General features: G+C 49.3%; 1 protein-coding gene across 5 annotated transcripts in view; it reads left to right on the top strand.

The window, feature by feature from the left end:
* The window catches only part of BRPF3 (bromodomain and PHD finger containing 3), a 28,579-nt gene extending 12,731 nt beyond the window's left edge, over positions 1-15,848 (top strand). For all 5 annotated transcript variants that reach the window (XM_064498172.1, XM_026111857.2, XM_064498171.1 and 2 more), the window contains 7 exons: positions 1,132-1,398; positions 2,159-2,659; positions 4,439-4,532; positions 6,596-6,693; positions 8,623-8,720; positions 10,697-10,851; positions 13,625-15,848. In XM_064498172.1, coding sequence (XP_064354242.1) covers positions 1,132-1,398; positions 2,159-2,659; positions 4,439-4,532; positions 6,596-6,693; positions 8,623-8,720; positions 10,697-10,851; positions 13,625-13,808 — 1,397 coding nt within the window. In that variant the 3' untranslated portion in view covers positions 13,809-15,848. The remainder of the gene's footprint in view (positions 1-1,131; positions 1,399-2,158; positions 2,660-4,438; positions 4,533-6,595; positions 6,694-8,622; positions 8,721-10,696; positions 10,852-13,624) is intronic.
* The last annotated feature ends 1,899 nt before the right edge of the window (positions 15,849-17,747 follow it).

The raw sequence follows: 17,747 nt of genomic DNA, 5'->3' as shown, positions 1-17,747 counted from the left end.
ATTTGCTGTTTGTTTTGTGCCATGGCTGTAATATAAGCTTTGTATTTTAAAGAACAATGCGAAGGTGAATTGATGCTGGTTGCCTTATACTTGGATAATTGACCTGCAGTGGTTTCCTTGTCTGCCTGATTTAGAAGGGTGGATCTAGGACTTTTTGCTCTGAGGAGAGATCATATATTTCATTGTAAATCAAAGTGATAATTAGCATGTACTTGTGGTGGTTTGTTATAGAGCCAACTCTGTATTGTTCAGGGGCTGGGGTAAGACTGTGTTTTCCTTCTCAATTTTTATATTTCCCTTGGTTACAACTGTGGCAAACAACCAAGAAGAACTGAATGGGAAAACTAACTAACACCCCTCTTCTAGGATTGCACAAGAGATGCAAAACCTTTCAGGGTAGGCAACAAATGGGCAAAGTACAAAGGAACTGAGTTAGATGGAGAACTGGAGCTGGGAGGGATGTTGCGGGGTTGAGGGGCTGGGACCCACACAGTCCATCTCAGTGAGACCTTCCCTGCACATCAAGACCGCTTTGGTTCCCACAGCCGCCTTGAGATGCAGCTCCAAAGCGTTTGCTGGCAGCAGTGTTCAATAACTTTGCTAAACTTAATACAGAAAGCTGCTGCCATCCAGCACGCAGAGCTCGCAGTCTGTGGTCTGTTCCCTAAACATTGCAGCCCTCTCAGACACAGATGGACAGTTTCTCATGAAATTTGTGGTGGTGTACGATAGCACAGCCCTCAGCTGTCTGCCCTGCTCCGGTGGTTGCTGATCCTTCAGCAGAGCCGGCAGAATGGCATATGTGTTATTTTTTGGCCACCCCAGTTCACAGTCTGACTTAGTAGCTTCATGTGCCATGGAACCGGTTTCTACTGAGAGCTGGATCGTGCGGGGTGCACGTTAAATCACAGCTGCTCTCTGCCCAGCGAAGGGACATCCGAGCTCTAAGGTTAACAATTCCTCAATCCTCTAACTAAAGCAATTGCTTCATGAATAGCGTCGTGGGGAATGGGCATGGCTGTGGTCGCAGATGGCGAGAGTGGAATTCCCTCCTCCGAGAAGCCTTGCTCCTTCCCGTTGGCCCTGCCTGGAAGGCGTCAGCAGTCACTGTCGCAATCTCTTTTGATGCAGTGGATAACGTTCTCCTGCCTGAGAACCGGGCCCACCTCTCCTTGGAGGCGCAGCTGAAGGAGCTGCTGGAGAAGCTAGACATGGTGAGCACCATGCGGTCCAGCGGCGCCCGGACACGACGCATCCGCCTCCTGAGACGGGAGATCAACTCCCTTCGGCAAAAGCTGGCCCAGCAGCAGAACAAGACCATGCCCAACGGCGAGCCTGTGTCGCGGGAAGACGGGCCGGATAAAACATCAAGGGAAGGAGACGAGGAAGGGGAGAAAGGTGAGAGGTTGTGGGAGGATTTTAGGGGGAGGCTGCGAGTCGTGCTGTGGCCTCGGCAGGCAGGGGTGGCCAGGCCTGCTCGGTGGCTGCATCTCTCCTTTGCACTCATACGTGCTGCAGGGATGCTTAGCCTGAAAGCTTAAATCTTGTTTCCAGCTGTATCAGATGATTTAATACATGATACCGTCTCTCCCTGCAAACTGCCTTCCCCCAAGGAAGAGTGGGGCATTAGTGCTTGTTCTTGGGGACGGTGGCTCTTTCCCAGGTGGGATCAAGTGGGGTTATATGCCACTGTCACCTCCAGTCCTAATTCTAGCATGTCTCAGGCTGGAGGATGCCAGGGGCGATGGCTGTCCCTTGTCCAAAGGAAATTGAACCTGCGGTCCTGGTTCTCGCCACTTTTCCAAGAGGTAGAGGAAGAGGAGAAGCTAAAGCATAGAGCCTGCATCCTCTTGCACTTAAGGGGTTTTCTCCAAAGGGCTGGAGAGGACAGGTTATAAGGACAGATGAGCCTTCTCATGAGTTACTTCTCCCTGCGCTGCTACGAAGCATACAGAGAGCAACTGCAGATTGCAGCGACAGAAGCCAGTTCTAGTGTGAGGGAAAAAGGTTATTTTCAGCAGCCTGCCTGTTCCTGACAGTCGGCACCGGCTGTTTCCCATGCCTGTGGCCCTGCTGAAGAGCCAGGGTGGCTGTCGGGAAGAGTTCTGGAAATCGCTCTTCCTAAAATGTTCAAGCAGATTCTCTCTTCCTTCGGCAGATGATGCCAAGCCCCGGCACCCTCCCACGCTGGAGCCCACGGGACCCGCACCCTCGCTCTCGGAGCTGGACTCCCTGCAGGACCCGCCAACGCTCAAGCCCATCAGCGAGAGCAAGTCCTTGGCCCCGCTGCCGAAGCGGGTGGTGGCGGACAGGGAGCTCTTCGACAAGAAGGCGCTGCAGCGGGAGAGCCACGTTTTCCAGCGCTTGCTCAGCGACAACGGCCTGAACGGACTGGCCTTGCAGGCCCCGGACGCCCCCACCAGCCCCCCCTTCAGCGGCGTGGGCCGCCGGACATCCGTCCTTTTCAAAAAAGCCAAGAACGGGGTGAAGCTGCAGAGAAGCCTGGAGTGCTCCCTGGAGAATGGGGAGGAGCACGGTCAGAGCGGGCAGCTTTCTCCCTCCCGCCCGGAGGCCGAGCGACACGGTCGGAAACGGCCACGGAGCAGGAGCTGCAGCGAGAGCGACAGCGAGAAATCACCCAGGCGGGCGGGCCAGAGAGGTGGGATTTCTCAGCCTTTTTCTTTCTATATCTTGGGAAACTGCTGGGTAGGGCTGTGGGGGTGGAAATCACGAGGCCAAGTAAAGACGTCTGCATCTGAACTACTCGCCTGAAACTCCCATTGTGCTTGGAGGAGACCTAGTTGCTATAGCCGGAGGGGCCTAAGGAAAGCTTCGTCTCCTCTGCAGGTTTCTAAAATAGGGCAGAAGAAACATGTCCGTAATGAATTGATGCTTGAATGAAGTAGAAATGAATTGAAATGATTTCCTCCACTGGCTATAAATGGAGTTTGTGATGACGAGTTCAGCTCTAGACACCTACGTTTTAGACATTTAAAGGTGGCAAGATGAAACCCGGGCTGCGTTGCAAGCAACCCTTCCCTTCGCCAGCCAGCGGGGCTGCTTCTGTAAGAGATAATTTGCAGGTTTTTGCAGGCAAAGGTGTTGATAGCCAGGTTGGAGATGACTGAACTGTGCTCGGCCTCTAAAAGAGGCTGTTGGTACGTCAGGGTGCCCAGGCGAGGCGGCCGTTGCCCTCCTGCAGCGTGCCGGGGTGCCGCTGGCTTGCGAGGGAGTGAACTTTCTCTTGAGCCTGCGATGGCTGCAGCGTACCAGCGACACAAAACCTGTGTAAGGTGAGCTGCGCCTGGTTAAACATTCCTAGTAAGTCCAACCACAGCCTCAGTTCTGGGGTTCAGATAAAATTAGGGGGAGTGCAGAGCAGATTCCTTTTCAGATCGGAATTACAAGCAAGACTAAGCAGCTGAGATCAAATTTAGAAAGACACAAGGTGAGAGGGAACATTCGAGTGATGGCAGTGTGATTGCTTTTTAATTGTATGTTAACAAGCATGGGATAAGTTCCCATGTGTAAGGCTTGACTTAGCCCATACCTCAAATAATATCTTAAAGTTATGTGGCTGTCAGGAGGTCGTTAACAAACTGGAGAGTGGGAGGAAAGCACTCGAACGCTGGCATTGACTTACCAGGGCAGGTTAAAGGAAACACAAAGAGCTTCTCCAGGGGCTGCTGGTTGAAGGACTCTCAGTCATCATCTGCCAGTAATTAAAGGAGGGAGAAGTTGTCCATAATGGATAAAGCTAAGAGTGAAATGTTGAAATTAAGAAAGGAAAAATAAAGGCAGAGTGCTGGAAAATCCCTGACAGCTAGGCAGGGATATTTTTTCCCCTGCTGAAGAGGCACTGATGTTTTTTCCTATGAGTTGCAGCGCTGCTTTGGTGATTCAGCTCCTTCCACAATTCCCAACACAATTGATTTCTCCTAACTGAAGGGAGTGTCTGGTATCCCAAATTTGTGTTAGCACTGCAGCAGGTCAGGGTGATCGGGGGTGTTAGAAGGAGGTGTTTCCCAAAATGTGCTCTTTCTGGCTGTTCCATATTGACGGCTGGAGAAATAATAGTGGCTGTAATAGAAATAAATTCACCCTTAGGGATGACGAGCTTTTACGGCTGCCAGAAATTTGCCAACCCAGGAACCCGTTGTGGTCCTCTGTGTGCGGCACTGGGTTGGTGCTTGGCCTCAGGGATGCACTAGGCATGGGAATGGCCTTGGGGATCATTCCTTGTGCATCCTGGCCTGTCCTGCAGTGGGTTGGTTTGGGATCTCGTCTGAGCTCGGAGATGATCCCCCGTCTCCCTGTAGGTCTCCCTCCACGTGGACTGCGCTTTGCCCAGGCAGAGCAGCACATCCCGGGTGCTTACGTGCGTCCTGCAGCCTGTGCAGAAGGGGTGAGTAAAGGCCTCTGTTTTTCTCCACGGCAGGAGTGACCAACGGCTTTGGGAAGCACACGGAAAGCGGCTCGGACTCCGAGTGCAGCTCTGGCCTGGGCACCGGGCTGGTGCTTGAAGCCTGCAGGTAGGCTCCCCGTGCCAAACCATTCCCCAGCACACCTTGCCCTCTGGATTAATTCGCCTGTCTCTGTAATTCAACCTCATTGCTTAAAGCCCAGCTCAGACTGTTACTCATTTTGTGTGTTGACTCTAAAGACAAAAAGCTTCTCGGGTTCCATCCTTTCCTCTTAAGCTGTTGGTCCCGAAGCAGTGCTTGATCTTTCAAACAAATAGTTATGTATTACTTTTCCGTCTCTCAACACACACATGCGTCCACTGCTGATGCATACCTTGTTACGGGTCCTGAGAGCCAAAGCTAGAAACATACATTCTCTCAAATGTCCAGCCTGGCACCACAGGCGAAGTTGAGCTTCTACCAGCTACTGAATTGCTGCTTTCTTCCTTTCAGAGGTTTAAAAGCAGAACTGAGTAGCTTAGGCAGGACTGCGTAGACTTAAACATCTGCCTTCCCTTTGGTCAGATGCAGTAGGATGCACAGGAACCATATCCGTTTTCTGGTTTTATCTAGCTGTCCAGCCCTCCTAACGTTGACTCAGTTTGTCAGCTTTTCCACCCTGTTCTGAGGCAGTCATTCCCTCGCCCTTCCATTGCACTCTAAAACCTGTATCATAACGGTGTGATGCCGATATCGTGTATTTGCGTGTTGTGAATGGAGGCTGAGAATATATGACCTTGATGCCTAACATCATCCAGGAGAGGCAGAAGCAAAACTTTCTTGGTTGAGGTTGTTGCTAATGTCTTCAGTGCCTTGAACATGTCACTGTCTTTCCACTTGTCTTTTATGGTCCTGGTGGTGACAGCCCATCACTAGGGAAATACATTCAGTTGTTTTTCCTTCCGATGGATATGCTCATTGAGTCCTGTAAGACCTCAAGCTTGCAATGTTATTTGGGTACTTAAAAGCCTAAGGTTCCCCATGTGCACCCTTCCTCAGGACTGAGGCTGCAGTTGAAGACTAATCGCTTTGTAACAAATTATGCTGTGGCAGGGCTGGATCTCAGGAGCATTTTCTAAATGAGAACTCTGCTCTGCTGTGCAGAGTGATCCTGAATGTTAGCTGTCAAAAGACGTGTATAACTTTGCAGTTGTAGCTGAGATTTGATTACTGTTTCAGTAGGGGTATTTTGTCATCTCCTTTCCTGATGTCGCTCGAGGTCTCCGTTGCGTCTGTCCTTGCCTGACCATGCAAAGGGCCAAGGTTGCCTCAGTTTCTGTATCTGTAAGAGGAGACAAATCTGAACTCAGGGGGAGCATGGGGATTTGTTAGTTGATGTTTGTAAAGTACTTTGAAGATGAAAAGTGGCATGCAAGTGCTTATTATAGTAATTGCAAGCAATTCACATAGCAAAAATTACATTGGAGCTATGTGACACCCACAAAACAAGGAATTAAAAACGAGCTGATGTCTCATGGATAACTTTTATGCAATTATTCTATTTAGGAACAGTTCTGTTTACTGCTTTTTCTCTACTCTTTCTTTCTCAGCACCAAATTCACTCCAAGTGAGCCAGTTATTAGAAAAGTATTATGGTGTAAAAAAAAAAAAAAAAATTACCACTAGGTATTAGCAAGTCAAAAAATATCATTGCTTGAGATGGAGATGGTCTGTTTTCTGGAGTGGTTACAGTAGTGAAATAAAAGGATGTTCGGGACTGAGGCTGATAGAGCCTAATTGGTGATGTATTAGAATCATGTTAGAGGGCTGCTCTATTGGCTTTTGAAGTCTATACATAGCTGGGTGAGCTCATGCCAGCTCCAAACATCGCTGCATCAGCTCTTCGGCATGAATTCTTTGATGTTTTTTCCCTCGTGTTTCTAGCTAGGTTTTCATTAGACCCACTTCGTTGCTCCTGGAAAAAGCAGGATGATGTCCAGTGTACTTACACCAGAACAGACGTGTTGATAATGTTGTGCTCAAGTATTCAGTGCTTTTTTCGTGTCAAGGATGCATCAGTCCAGTAATCTTCTGGCATTTGAAACAGAGCTGGGGAACCCATTTACTTGGCTGTGTTTTCTAGGATAACGTGTTTTCTCCTAATGCCCTCCTTTTCCATTTCTTTCTAACAGTGGTTTGATGCCCCCCAAGCGAAGTCGAGGGAAGCCAGCTCTCTCACGGGTGCCCTTCTTGGAAGGTGTGAATGGCGACTCCGACTACAGCGGCTCAGGTGAGGAAGGCTTCCCTTCGGGGAGCACCCCGCTTTGGTCCCACGCTACCGCGGGGCTGACATCCCGTCTGACCCGGGGGAAGCAGCTCCCAGTGCTGCTGTCTTGCATGAGCTCCCATGATTGCAAGATCAGGCTGCTGAGCTGCCCGTGCGCTATCACCTGCTTCATTACAAAGTTAGGTTATTGCATAAAAGGTTTCTCCTTTCACTTTTACTGGTTGCCTGTGCCCTGAAGGTGCCTGTTTTCTTCTTGGATGGGTTTGGAACTAGTTCTCTTAAATGACACTGCAATACAAACAGTAAATCATAATTATAAGAGGGGTCTCTCTGGAGATAACTTCATAGCTGTTCCCTCTCGTATTACTATCATTGCTTTCAAGGTCTTTGTAACAAAGTCGTCTTTGTCAGCCAGTTACGCTTCAGTATAATTAAGTCACACTCTCCTAATACTACCCAAGGCAATACACCTGCTGCACTCGTGTGACCACATTCTCGCCTTGGTTACAGCGTGTTATTGATAGAGTTATTGCAGGTTTACGCTGCTGTTGCTGAAATCAGAATTCAGCATTGACTCCCTGGTACGCCTGTTGCCTTCCGTACAGCTCCCGAACTCCAGCTCCTGTCGCCCTGGGAACCATGATTATCCGGGACCCTGTGTGCTCAGCAGTCTGCTCCAGAGATAAGCTTACCGAGAGGGGCCGCTTCCAGGGGCAATTAGGAGCAGGGGCAGGGTTCTGTGTGCTTTAACACCATTTCATTAACGGAAAAAGAAATTTGGAATGAAGCAGTGAAGAGATGCATCCGATATTTCTTGGCAGTGCTCTCATTTGGGCTGTCCTCTGCATTTCCTAGATTCAGTCTGACTTTCAGTAAAGTCAGTGTGTTGACCGTTCCCCGCAAGTAGAGCTTCTCTTGCACTGCTGCTGTAAAATTCATGTTAATGGGGATTCCTCCTTTTCCAGGGCCAGGAGCTAGCAGACATGAATAACTATTCATGTCTTGAATGAACCTTTTGCAACACTTTTAACTTAGATTTGAAAAAAATGGTAGCTAATAGATTTCTGTCAGTGAGAACCGGCCATTTCCTGCAGGGATCAAATGGCCCCAAAGTATGTGTCATCAGAATAGTCTGGATATTTGTATTTAGGAGGAATAAAAGGAACTCTGTGAACAATGGTCCAAATTAATTCAGATACAGCTTCATCAGTTCCATTGAGGATGGATTTGGCTTGGTGGAGCCTAATGGACCAAACGCAGCACTTGCAAAACCTGGCTGATTTCAGTGATGTAGCAGCCATTCACCCCAGAACTGAATTTGATGAATATTTCCATATTAAAGAATTCATCCTAATGCTACATGCCTGCATTGGCTTTGACGCTGGGCCCATGAATTAGGAGACTGTGACTTTATCTTAATATAGAACATGACTCTACTGGCAAAGTATAAAAAAGGCTGGACTTTCATCCTGGCCAGGATAGATCCCATTACACACTAAATTTTATCATAAACTGACTGCATATGCGATGCTTATCTTGTCACCTGCAGGTGTGGATGCCAAGTATAATGCATATAGTTATAAACAATAAGTGGCTTTTCATTTTGCTCTAGATCTTAATTAGGAGGAGTGGTCTGGAATTACACATATGTGCACACATTAGTGATTAAACATATGTTTTTATGGGACAAAAAGCTGGGTGAATGCAGGTTTGTTCTGAACAAAGTGAAATTCCAGCTTTGTGCTTGCTGCAGAAGCAAAAAGGTTAAAAGATAAAAACACAAATATTGTCGGTATATTTTTAACTACAGCTTTAGTTCATCTGACTTGGCTGATTGCTCCTGAGACTGTACAGGCTGTCGTGTCTGGGTTGTTACCACCCCCTTGCTGGTGCTCAGACCCTCCTAAGCCATGTCTCCTTGTGTCCCCTTAGGCAGGACTCTCCTGATGTCCTTTGAGAGCCAGGCTGAGCTGGAGCCCTTGGAGCTCGTGTGGGCCAAGTGCCGCGGCTATCCCTCCTATCCTGCCTTGGTAAGTGCTCTCGCAGTCGGCAGCAGCAACGCAGGTAGCCCCGAACGGAGTGCTAGCGTGCAATATAGCCAGAGACAGAAAGGAAAACCTCCCAAAAGCATGCAGTACCTATTTTTGCCTTTGCACAGGTAATTTTGCCTGTGCTCATTGTTTCAGAGCATTGGAGAGGATTCATAAAACATTGATCCCTTGGTGCCAGGGATTGGAAATCTTTCCTCTCCTCTCCTGTTTGCTCTGTAGGTATGGGGAAAGTTATTGGTACTGTTGGCGTGAGAAGAGCTAAATTTTGTGAAGGCAGGAACCAGATGCCACTGGTGCCTAACTGCCTATCCATATTCCTGTATAGTGACTACAATTGCATATGTAGCTGCCCAGCTGGCCTTGTGATATATATACCCCCTTGCAATAATCGTATGTTTCATTAGCGTATGAGAATATATGCATGTTTTTTGCACCTAGTCCTTTGAACAATATCCCCATAATACTTTTCCCTCTCTGGATTTTTGACTGCTGCTATGAAATCCATAAATTTGGCTTCAAAGAGCACCATGCTCAGTTCCGAAGTAAGACATTACATGCAGCTATTGTGAGGAAGTGCCATTAGCACTGCAGGCTTTTAGGCGCTTGTTAAGTTATCAACAGAGAGAGGTTGCTGAAATATGTATATAAGTAAGGATATGAGGCAGTCTGACTCTGTTGTTTCTGCTACTTTTAAATGCATGCCTTGAGAAGTGGCTCTTCCTGCCATCTCTGCTCCATGTAATTTCTGCATGGCTGCAGCCATCCCCTTAAGTACCTTTACGGTTGGGATCACTGGGACAGACAGTGCTTGTGTCTGCCGAAAACCTGCAGGGCGTAAAAGCAAGCATAGGCATCATGGAAATGACAAAGGTCTGTACCTCCACGCAGCGGAGCTGGGAAACCGGGCGTAAGCTGATGCAGCGTTTCTGCTCAGCCGCGGCCAAGCAGCATTTTATGCTGTCAGAAAAGGCAGACTCTGCGAGAGGAACGAGCCGACTCCACGCTCGTCCTCCAGCTGGGAGCCCAGTGGAGAGCGCCCTTACTGATCCGCCGTCCCTGCTGGCCAGCCGAAGCATTTTGAGAGTCCCACGTGGCCGCAGCCGAAGCTACATCGTGCTTCAGCATGGTTTTAAGCAGTGAGATTGTTACAAACAATGTCTTGGTTTTGGACTATCTGTTGTGGTGGTGAAGCATCCTAATAAATTCCTACAGCCAGCCAGTGTCAAAGCCAAGCTGCTGCTTCAAGCCAGTAGGAGCCAAGGTCAGGAGGCAGAGAAGACTAAACCTAGTATTGTATCCGCTTTCTGCTGTTTCATTCTCCTCCTGTGACCTGGTAGCGCAAATGTTGGACGCTTTGACATTTCTGCTTCATAAGAGGAGAATTGATGCCTCTGTCACTACCTCTGCCCAAAATGACTGCGATCTGCATTCCCTTAGTCTGGGAAAGTTGGCGGTGCTTGTCAACGCTCTCAAAATATTGGGCCTGATTCTGATCTAGTAGCAGTGTTAATCTGAGCAGTGCCACTGACGTCAATCGAATCACACCAGACTGAAGCTGTTGTGAAATCACATTGTCTGCTGAGTACAGCAGTGGTGTTGCATTTATGGTATGAGTTTGGACTGAGGGAGGGAAATCCTCTTCTGAACAAGAAATGCTGGGTTTGTACACAGTTACCAGTTAGCAGAAATGGATCTCCGTTCATGCAGAACCATGTGTTTATGTCCTTTCCCATTCAAGATCAGGTACTTGGCTATTTGACTTACTCGCTTCCTTTCCTTGAGGGCGAGAAAACTCTTTAAAAAGAGCCTCCGAGATGGAGTGGGCCATTTTCCTCACCCGTCCTGAGTGCTCTTAATTGTCTGGCTTGTGGAAACTGCATGGAGGGGAAAAACTTTGCGTTCTCTGATGTTCCTGAAGGGTTTTGTGCTTAAATATCCTTTCCCTGTGTCACTAGATAATCGATCCCAAGATGCCGCGTGAGGGTCTGCTCCACAACGGAGTGCCCATCCCCGTCCCACCCATGGACGTGTTGAAGTTGGGGGAGCAGAGGCAGACGGAGGCAGGCGAGAAGCTCTTCCTTGTCCTCTTCTTTGACAACAAGAGAACCTGGTGAGTGTGTGCAGACAGGCTGGGGCCCGTGGTGAGTGCTGTGGCAGAGAAGGAAGATCTAACAAAATCTGTGGTATACGGGAGCGTGCAGGGATGATTATTATGTTGCATGTAAATTGGGGGATTTAAATATGCAGCAGTCAAAAAAAGTCTAAATTAGGAAGCCAGCCTACATTTTCCTGGCCCAAAAGCATGACATCCGAACGCCTCACTTACGTGACGACTGGTACAACATCCTTCACCCAGGGTCACATCACCACAGAATTACCGAGGCAGGTGAAGAACCAATTTAATAGTCAAAATCTGCAGCAAATTAGAGAGAGCCTTTGACTTTAAAACACAAGTCGACTGAGCAGCCAGCTCCACTGCTGCAGAAGAGATTCACCAAAAATCTCCAGGGTAACATTTTCAAAACGTTAGGTTTATTCCATATTTAGACCTAAACTAGCAGCCTGATTTTTCAGAGGTGCTGAGTACCTGCATTTTTCAAATCAAGCTGTTTGTTTTAAGACAGGAAAATGTAGGTGTAAGCACCTGGTTCAGGGCAAGTGAAATATCTCAATGATTGTTATCACTCTGTCTCGGACAGACTAAATCTGCTGATTTTAGTATCAGTGGCTGACCAGACTCATGCAGTAACAAAAACCCAGCCAGATATAACAAGCCACAGATGGCGAAGTGCCTTAAAAATGAGCAAAAAGGCTTTGAGATCAATATGTGAAACCACAGGAAGCTGGTAAAAATTGGAGCACTGTGCTGGAAGAGGTGAGTCCCTGTAATGAGACAGGCAGCCACACTCCCAGCGAGCCGGATGACTGAACCAGCAGATGCCACGTGGGGACGGGAACCGAGCACATAAATTGTCACACGGGAGGTAACGTCTGTGCAGCTGGGATCACAGCTCCAGAGAGCTCGTCCTGCGGACAAAGCAGGCGTTGGGTGGTCGGGGCACACGCAGGAATGGAGGACGCAGTGGAGTCACCTCTGCTGCTGCCTCTATAGAATAAGATACCTCTATAGAATAAGGCACCAAGAGTTTGGAAGGAGCCTCCTAGTCCTTCCTGAGCCTTTCTCCTCCTCAGTCTCCTGCAGAAGGCCTTTGCCTGCCTCCCTGGAAGGGGTTCGAATGAGGTTGCGGCCGGGCAGCCCTGGCAGAGCCTTTCCCAAAGGGCTGCGCAGGGCGAGGGCTGGAGGAAGGAGGCAAACATCGCCTGGAGGCTGGGGCGCTGCCGGAGGGAAGGCGCGTCAGGGGAGAAAGCAGAGCCGAGAAAAAAGTGGCAAAAAAAAGCAGCGAAGTGGAGCGTAGCTTCCTGCGCTTCTGTGCTGCTGCAGTGTTTTATGCTGTTAAACAGATGGAGGCAAGGATGCAACACAGGCAGAGGAAAAGCACGTGTTGTCTTCTCGGTGAGCCGAGAAGTTTGCAGCACTTGATGAGTATTTTCGCGTCCTCTGGGGAAAAGAGAGATGCCGAGGGACACGCTCCTGTGGCTTTTCATTAGCAGGCTGCATTGTTTCAGTTTCCCTGATTACAGAAGCACTCGGTGCAGCGCACGTTCTGCAAAGCGCTCCTAATGATTTCTAGCTGAAAATCGATGGTGGCACCACGCTTCCTGTTGCTGTAGTCATCGGTTTAGAAAAATCTCAATGCAGGCTTGTAATTGAAACTACCTTCCCAATAAAAATCAGTGTTTCTTCCGCTTTGCCCAGCTCGTGTTGAAGCCGGGGCTTTGGTGGATGTTTGCGCTTTTAAGTGGCCGCTTCTTAGATTGCCGATTGCAATTTGTAGGAAGCTAGATCTTTGCAGGAAGGTTGTAAAACCCTTCTTGGTGCCAGATCCAGATTCTGCTGACTTCAGTGAAGCTGCAGAAACATCATAAGAACAGAACTTGGCTGCTGATCTTTGTGGTGAAGATGAGTTGAGCTGCCCTGGGCTGTCAGCGTGGGCTGGCTGGGGTATGCGCTAAACTGAGCCAGCAGAGCCTGAGATTTAACGCCCAGGGGCTGGACTTTGCTAGGAAAGACGGCACGTTTCCAAATGTGCTAGCGAACCTGTGCTAGTGGCCACACGATAAAAGCTTGGTATGGACAAGGCACTTGCAATTTTAGTCATCAATCAGTTGAAGTCGGCTTGGGCTTGGGACTTGTCTCCTGGAAGCCGCCTGTTTCTGGAGGACGCTCAGGTGGTTGTACTCACCCAAATCCTGGTGCTTGCAGCCTGTTGGAACAAGGCAGAGCTTTCTTGGTGCGGAAAGCTTCCTTTCCACCATGGAAGCGCCTGTTTTCCCTGCTCGGTGGGACGCAGGAGTTTCCAAGTTTCCCCCGGAGCTCCGAGGAGGACTGAAAGGCTCGCGTGAAGACAGTGGGGAGAAATCTGTGCTCATGTCGGAAGGCATTTTGGCTGCAGATGTTAACTTCCATGTATTCTGGTCAAATGCCGGCATTTAAGCATTTGTAGCATCGTTGTGGGAAGTTAATTATAAACACATAAATCACACAAATGTAGCAGCTCCCTCGGAGGAGTTGCCAACCAGATACTGATGGGGAAAGGTGGAGGAGTCGGAGGACTTGGCCGCATCTTGGGAACTCTTGGGACAAGCTCCTTTCCCTCTCGCAGCTGTGCGAGTCACGAGAGCCAGGAAGATCTGAGCAGGGGCCTCCTGCAGCGAGCCCAGGCGTTGCGCGGAGGGGCAGGAGGCCTCCGGGTTTGCTCTGCTTTCCGGGTGCCTCTCCCGAGTGTCTCTGACGGGCTTTCGTGCTCTCCTTTGCCTTGCAGGCAGTGGCTTCCGCGCGACAAGGTCTACCCCCTCGGCGTGGACGACACGGTGGACAAGCTGAAGATGCTGGAAGGCCGCAAAACCAGCATCCGCAAGTCTGTCCAGGTGGCCTACGACCGCGCCATGATTCACCTGAGCCGCGTGCGGGGGGATCATCCCTTCGTTACGTCCAACTATCTGTAGGGGCCGGGGGCGGAGTTGCTCGCCCTCCCTTTTCCCTCCGAGCCGTTGCCAGCAGCCGTCGGCGCTCCTCGAAGCACCCTGCTACGTGCCAAAAAAAAGCCTGTCCAGCTTCTTTCTGAATGTGTCGCCGAAGAGCTGGCAGCAGCCTGAAGTGTCCAGTCCCCGGGGCCGGGAGCGAGACGGTAGGAAGAGCCGCCGGGGGACGGTGGCGCTCGGGCCGGGGATTTCGGTCATTCCCGGGAGCCCGGTGCCGCCGTAAACGAACCGGGATCCTTTAGCGAATCTCCACCTGGACTTTCTCGTGCCAAATTTACCCTGACCGTCATGGGCCTTTTGAGTTTATTTTTTTAAATGACATTGATTGTCCCGCCACCTTTGGAGACCCGTAGCCGGGCGTGCGCGCTGCCGCCTCCCTGCCTGCCTACGGGCCGTTTTCACATCAGCTCTCGCGCTGCGTTTGGAGCAGATCTGAGATATTTTGGTAACCTTCCCCTCCGCTGCACACACTCACTTACATGCACAGATGCACAGAGCTTTAAATATGAAAGACGAATTACCTGTTGTTTTTTTTCTTTTGTGTGTGTGTGCACGCGTATGTCCTAGGAATTTATTTGCTAGTTTTGCATTTAAATCCTGATTTCTGTGACTATGCCTGTTCCGGTAACATTTCATATCATGCTTTAGTGCAGTATTGAGTCCAAGCAAAGATAACTTCCTTTTTTTTTTTAATTTAAGAAACAAAACTAACTTTGGAGGTGTCTGAGGAGCTGGAGCAGCTTTGCAGGCACTGAGGTTGATCAGGGTTGGAGGGAGATGCATCTTCTGTGTCGTTTTATGCACATTTGGTGTAAGGCTCCTCTTCCTTTCTTCCCTTTTTTTTTTTTTTCTGTCTCTTTTAACGTTTTCCTCCGGCTCGGTTTGGGTTGAAACCAAGCGCTAACTAGAGCACACAACCATTTTGCCTTTTCACCTCCTCTCGCACCCGCATGCCCCTTCCCTGGTGTGGGGGTCTCCAGCTTTGTCCTCCATCAGAAGCAAACAAATCCGGCTCTGCGGATAATCCCTGGGTTTTTTGGGGGTTGCATCGCAAAAAACAGGGACAGCCGATGTTGGGAAACTGGTGAGGAAAGCTTTTCTATTAGCCAAGGACTTATAATTTCTTGGAGCTCTTCTGTTGTTTCTCCCTTTTTGCTTTTCCATTTTAAGAACCAAAGGTGCAGAGCAAGATTGTAGATTGAATATCATCATTTCGCTTTTTAACTCAGTATTTTTTTATTATTTTAACTTTTTCATACTAAAGAGAATGTTGGGTCAAAAATAATAATAATAATAATTAATAATAATGAATAGTGGGGAGTAATCACTGCCATTTCTACTTGGTCTACTTTTTTAAAATACCACTTCTTATACATTGGGACATGGAACCACACTTTAAGGAAGATACCTGTAACATATAGAGATGGGGCATAGGATTTTGTAAAAATAATAATAATAATAATAATGATGCCTATGGAGTGTGGCTGGGGAAGGACGTTGTGTACATAGTTGTAAAATATTGTTCTAAATTATTTAGACCTATTGTCACCATTCTTGAAGTCCTCAGTTGTGTTGCTGGGTCTTTTATATGCACACAGTGTAATTTATTTAAAGGAACATACACTTTTCCAGGTGGTAGCTCAGCTGTGGACTTGTGACCTGTGTATATGTTTTAAGATCTCGGGAATTTGGGGGTTTTGATTTTTTTTTTGTTTGTTTTTGTTTTTTTAATATTTTAGAATTTGAATTGGCTAATATCCTGCTGTTGCTACGGGACCTAAACGTTACTGTCAGTCTGCTGTAAAGCACAGATCGCTCTATTTATTGTAGAAAGTGAGTTTATTTGCTTTCTAGAATTGTTTATATCAGATGGTATAAGAGAGGTAATAAGAAAAATCTATGCTTGTAAAGAAAAAAAAAATGCTAATTTTACCTACTATAATCTGACTGTCTGAGACTATATTTTCTCTCTGAGAAATAAATGTTCTAATGTAAAAAAAAAAAGAGAAAAGGAGGCCGTGGTGGTGTCGTCCTGAGGGCCAGGTTCCCGGGCCAGGCATGGGGACAGGATGGGGACATGGGGAGCGGATGGGGACAGGAGCTGGGCGGCGTGGCCACAGGGCCCGAGCTCTGTCCGGCACACAGGGATCTCGCTGCGTCTCAACATCTTTTTCTTTTTTCTTCCCTCTAATCCTCACCAGCAGCCTCCAAACCGCACTGGGTTTTAGCTGGAGTTTTCCTGCGTGCTCCTGTCGCTCCCAGCCTCGACACGCGGCACGCTGGTATCGGGGACAGGGCCAGGATGGAGAGGAAACAGGGAAGACATGCCATGGGAGTCACCACTGGCACCCAGGTCCTTCCTCCTCCTCCTCCTCCTCCCCTACAGCCCATCAGTGCTGATGCCTCTGTCTCAAAGCAAACCCCCAACTCCCCTATGCCAAGGGCTTCTGCTCTCTACCCCCCACCCTTTCCTCTTGCTTTTATTCCCCCCCCCCCCCCAAGTTTATCTCAGCTCACCTGTGTTTAATGGCAGGAATCGTTAAGAAAAGCAGCCACGGACGAGCCTGCAGCCAGCCAGAAAACAGCAAAATCCCGGCCGAGGGGGGAGCGGGTCTCCCCAGGAGGGGGCTGCGCTCCTGCCCTAAGCCGGGAGATTAATTAGAAGATGCTGGAGGAAATCAAGCCGTTAGCCATCAATTATAACAAAGCATGGGCAATAAATGCATGTAATTAAGCTCCACAGAAAAGTAATTACATTTGTTCCACTCCATTGGACATTTAATAGTAATTAAGGGGGGGGGGGGGATTTGGAGCAGGTCAAAACGTTGTCGTGAGGCGCACGGGCTGCGGGGAGGTGGAAGGAGACGTGTCCTGCCCGCGACCAGCAGTGAACACGGATGCTGCAGGGCTGCAGCGAGGAGGGTCCTGGCTTGGGCATCATCCGCGAGAGGATCTGAGGCCCCACCCAGCCCTGCTGGAGCTTTAAGGTGCTGGAGGCCTCGTGCGGTTGCTTTACCTGCTGAGGCCGCCCACGCGCTCTGTGCAGCCTGAACGGGCTCACGCAGCGAAGCAGAAGCTGCTGAAAAGCCCCGTCAAAGGGTTTCTCCTTCCCCAAGGACTCAGCTCGCCTCGTGGAACAAACCCTGCCGTAAACACACAGGACAGCTGCTGTTCCAGCCTCCGACACATATCACTCAACTGGGTTCAGCACAGGGCTGAGAGACGGCCCAGAAGCTCAGGACAGCGAGGCGGAGCGACAGCGCTGGCCCAGAAACCTGGCGAGACCCGGGGCCTCTCAAGCCTTGGAGAAACCAGAGTCCAACTCAGGTCATAGCTAGGAAGGCCAAAAAACATCACGCCCATTAGCGGCAGGGTGATGACAAGGGGTCGTTGCTCCAGGCATGGCGACCTGGCTCAGGCAATGCTTGTCCCACCACAGGCCGCAGCTCCACCGACAGCGTTGGGTTGCGCAGCCCAAAAAGCAGCAGCCGATGGTGCCCAAAAGAAACGGTACAGCCGGGTTTGGGGGCTCATACAGCCGCTCCTCACCCCGCGCTGGGCGTCCCTCTATTTCCCATCCTTTAATAAATAAACACCTGCCCCGGCCGATGGAGACGCGCAGTACGAAGAGGAGAGCTTCCTTCCCGTCTTAGAGACGGGCAAACGGAGGTACACCGTGCCCAGAGGCTCGCAGAGGCCAAACGAGGATTCACTGCCCCCAACCCCAGCACAAAGTTTCCAGACCACACAGTGCAGGTGTCGGTTGGGGGTTTTGTTGTTTTTTTTTTCCTTTTTTTTTTTTCTTTTTTTTTAATTAGTCATGTTAAACTAGCGACCACCAGGTCCATCTCTCAGAGAAAACAACAAAAGGCACACACCAAAATAAAGTGAAAGTCCAAATGC

This window comes from Dromaius novaehollandiae, chromosome 27 (assembly GCF_036370855.1).
Source record: "Dromaius novaehollandiae isolate bDroNov1 chromosome 27, bDroNov1.hap1, whole genome shotgun sequence".
In the NCBI taxonomy this organism is placed as follows: domain Eukaryota; kingdom Metazoa; phylum Chordata; class Aves; order Casuariiformes; family Dromaiidae; genus Dromaius; species Dromaius novaehollandiae.
This window is presented reverse-complemented; position numbering and strand designations above follow the sequence as displayed.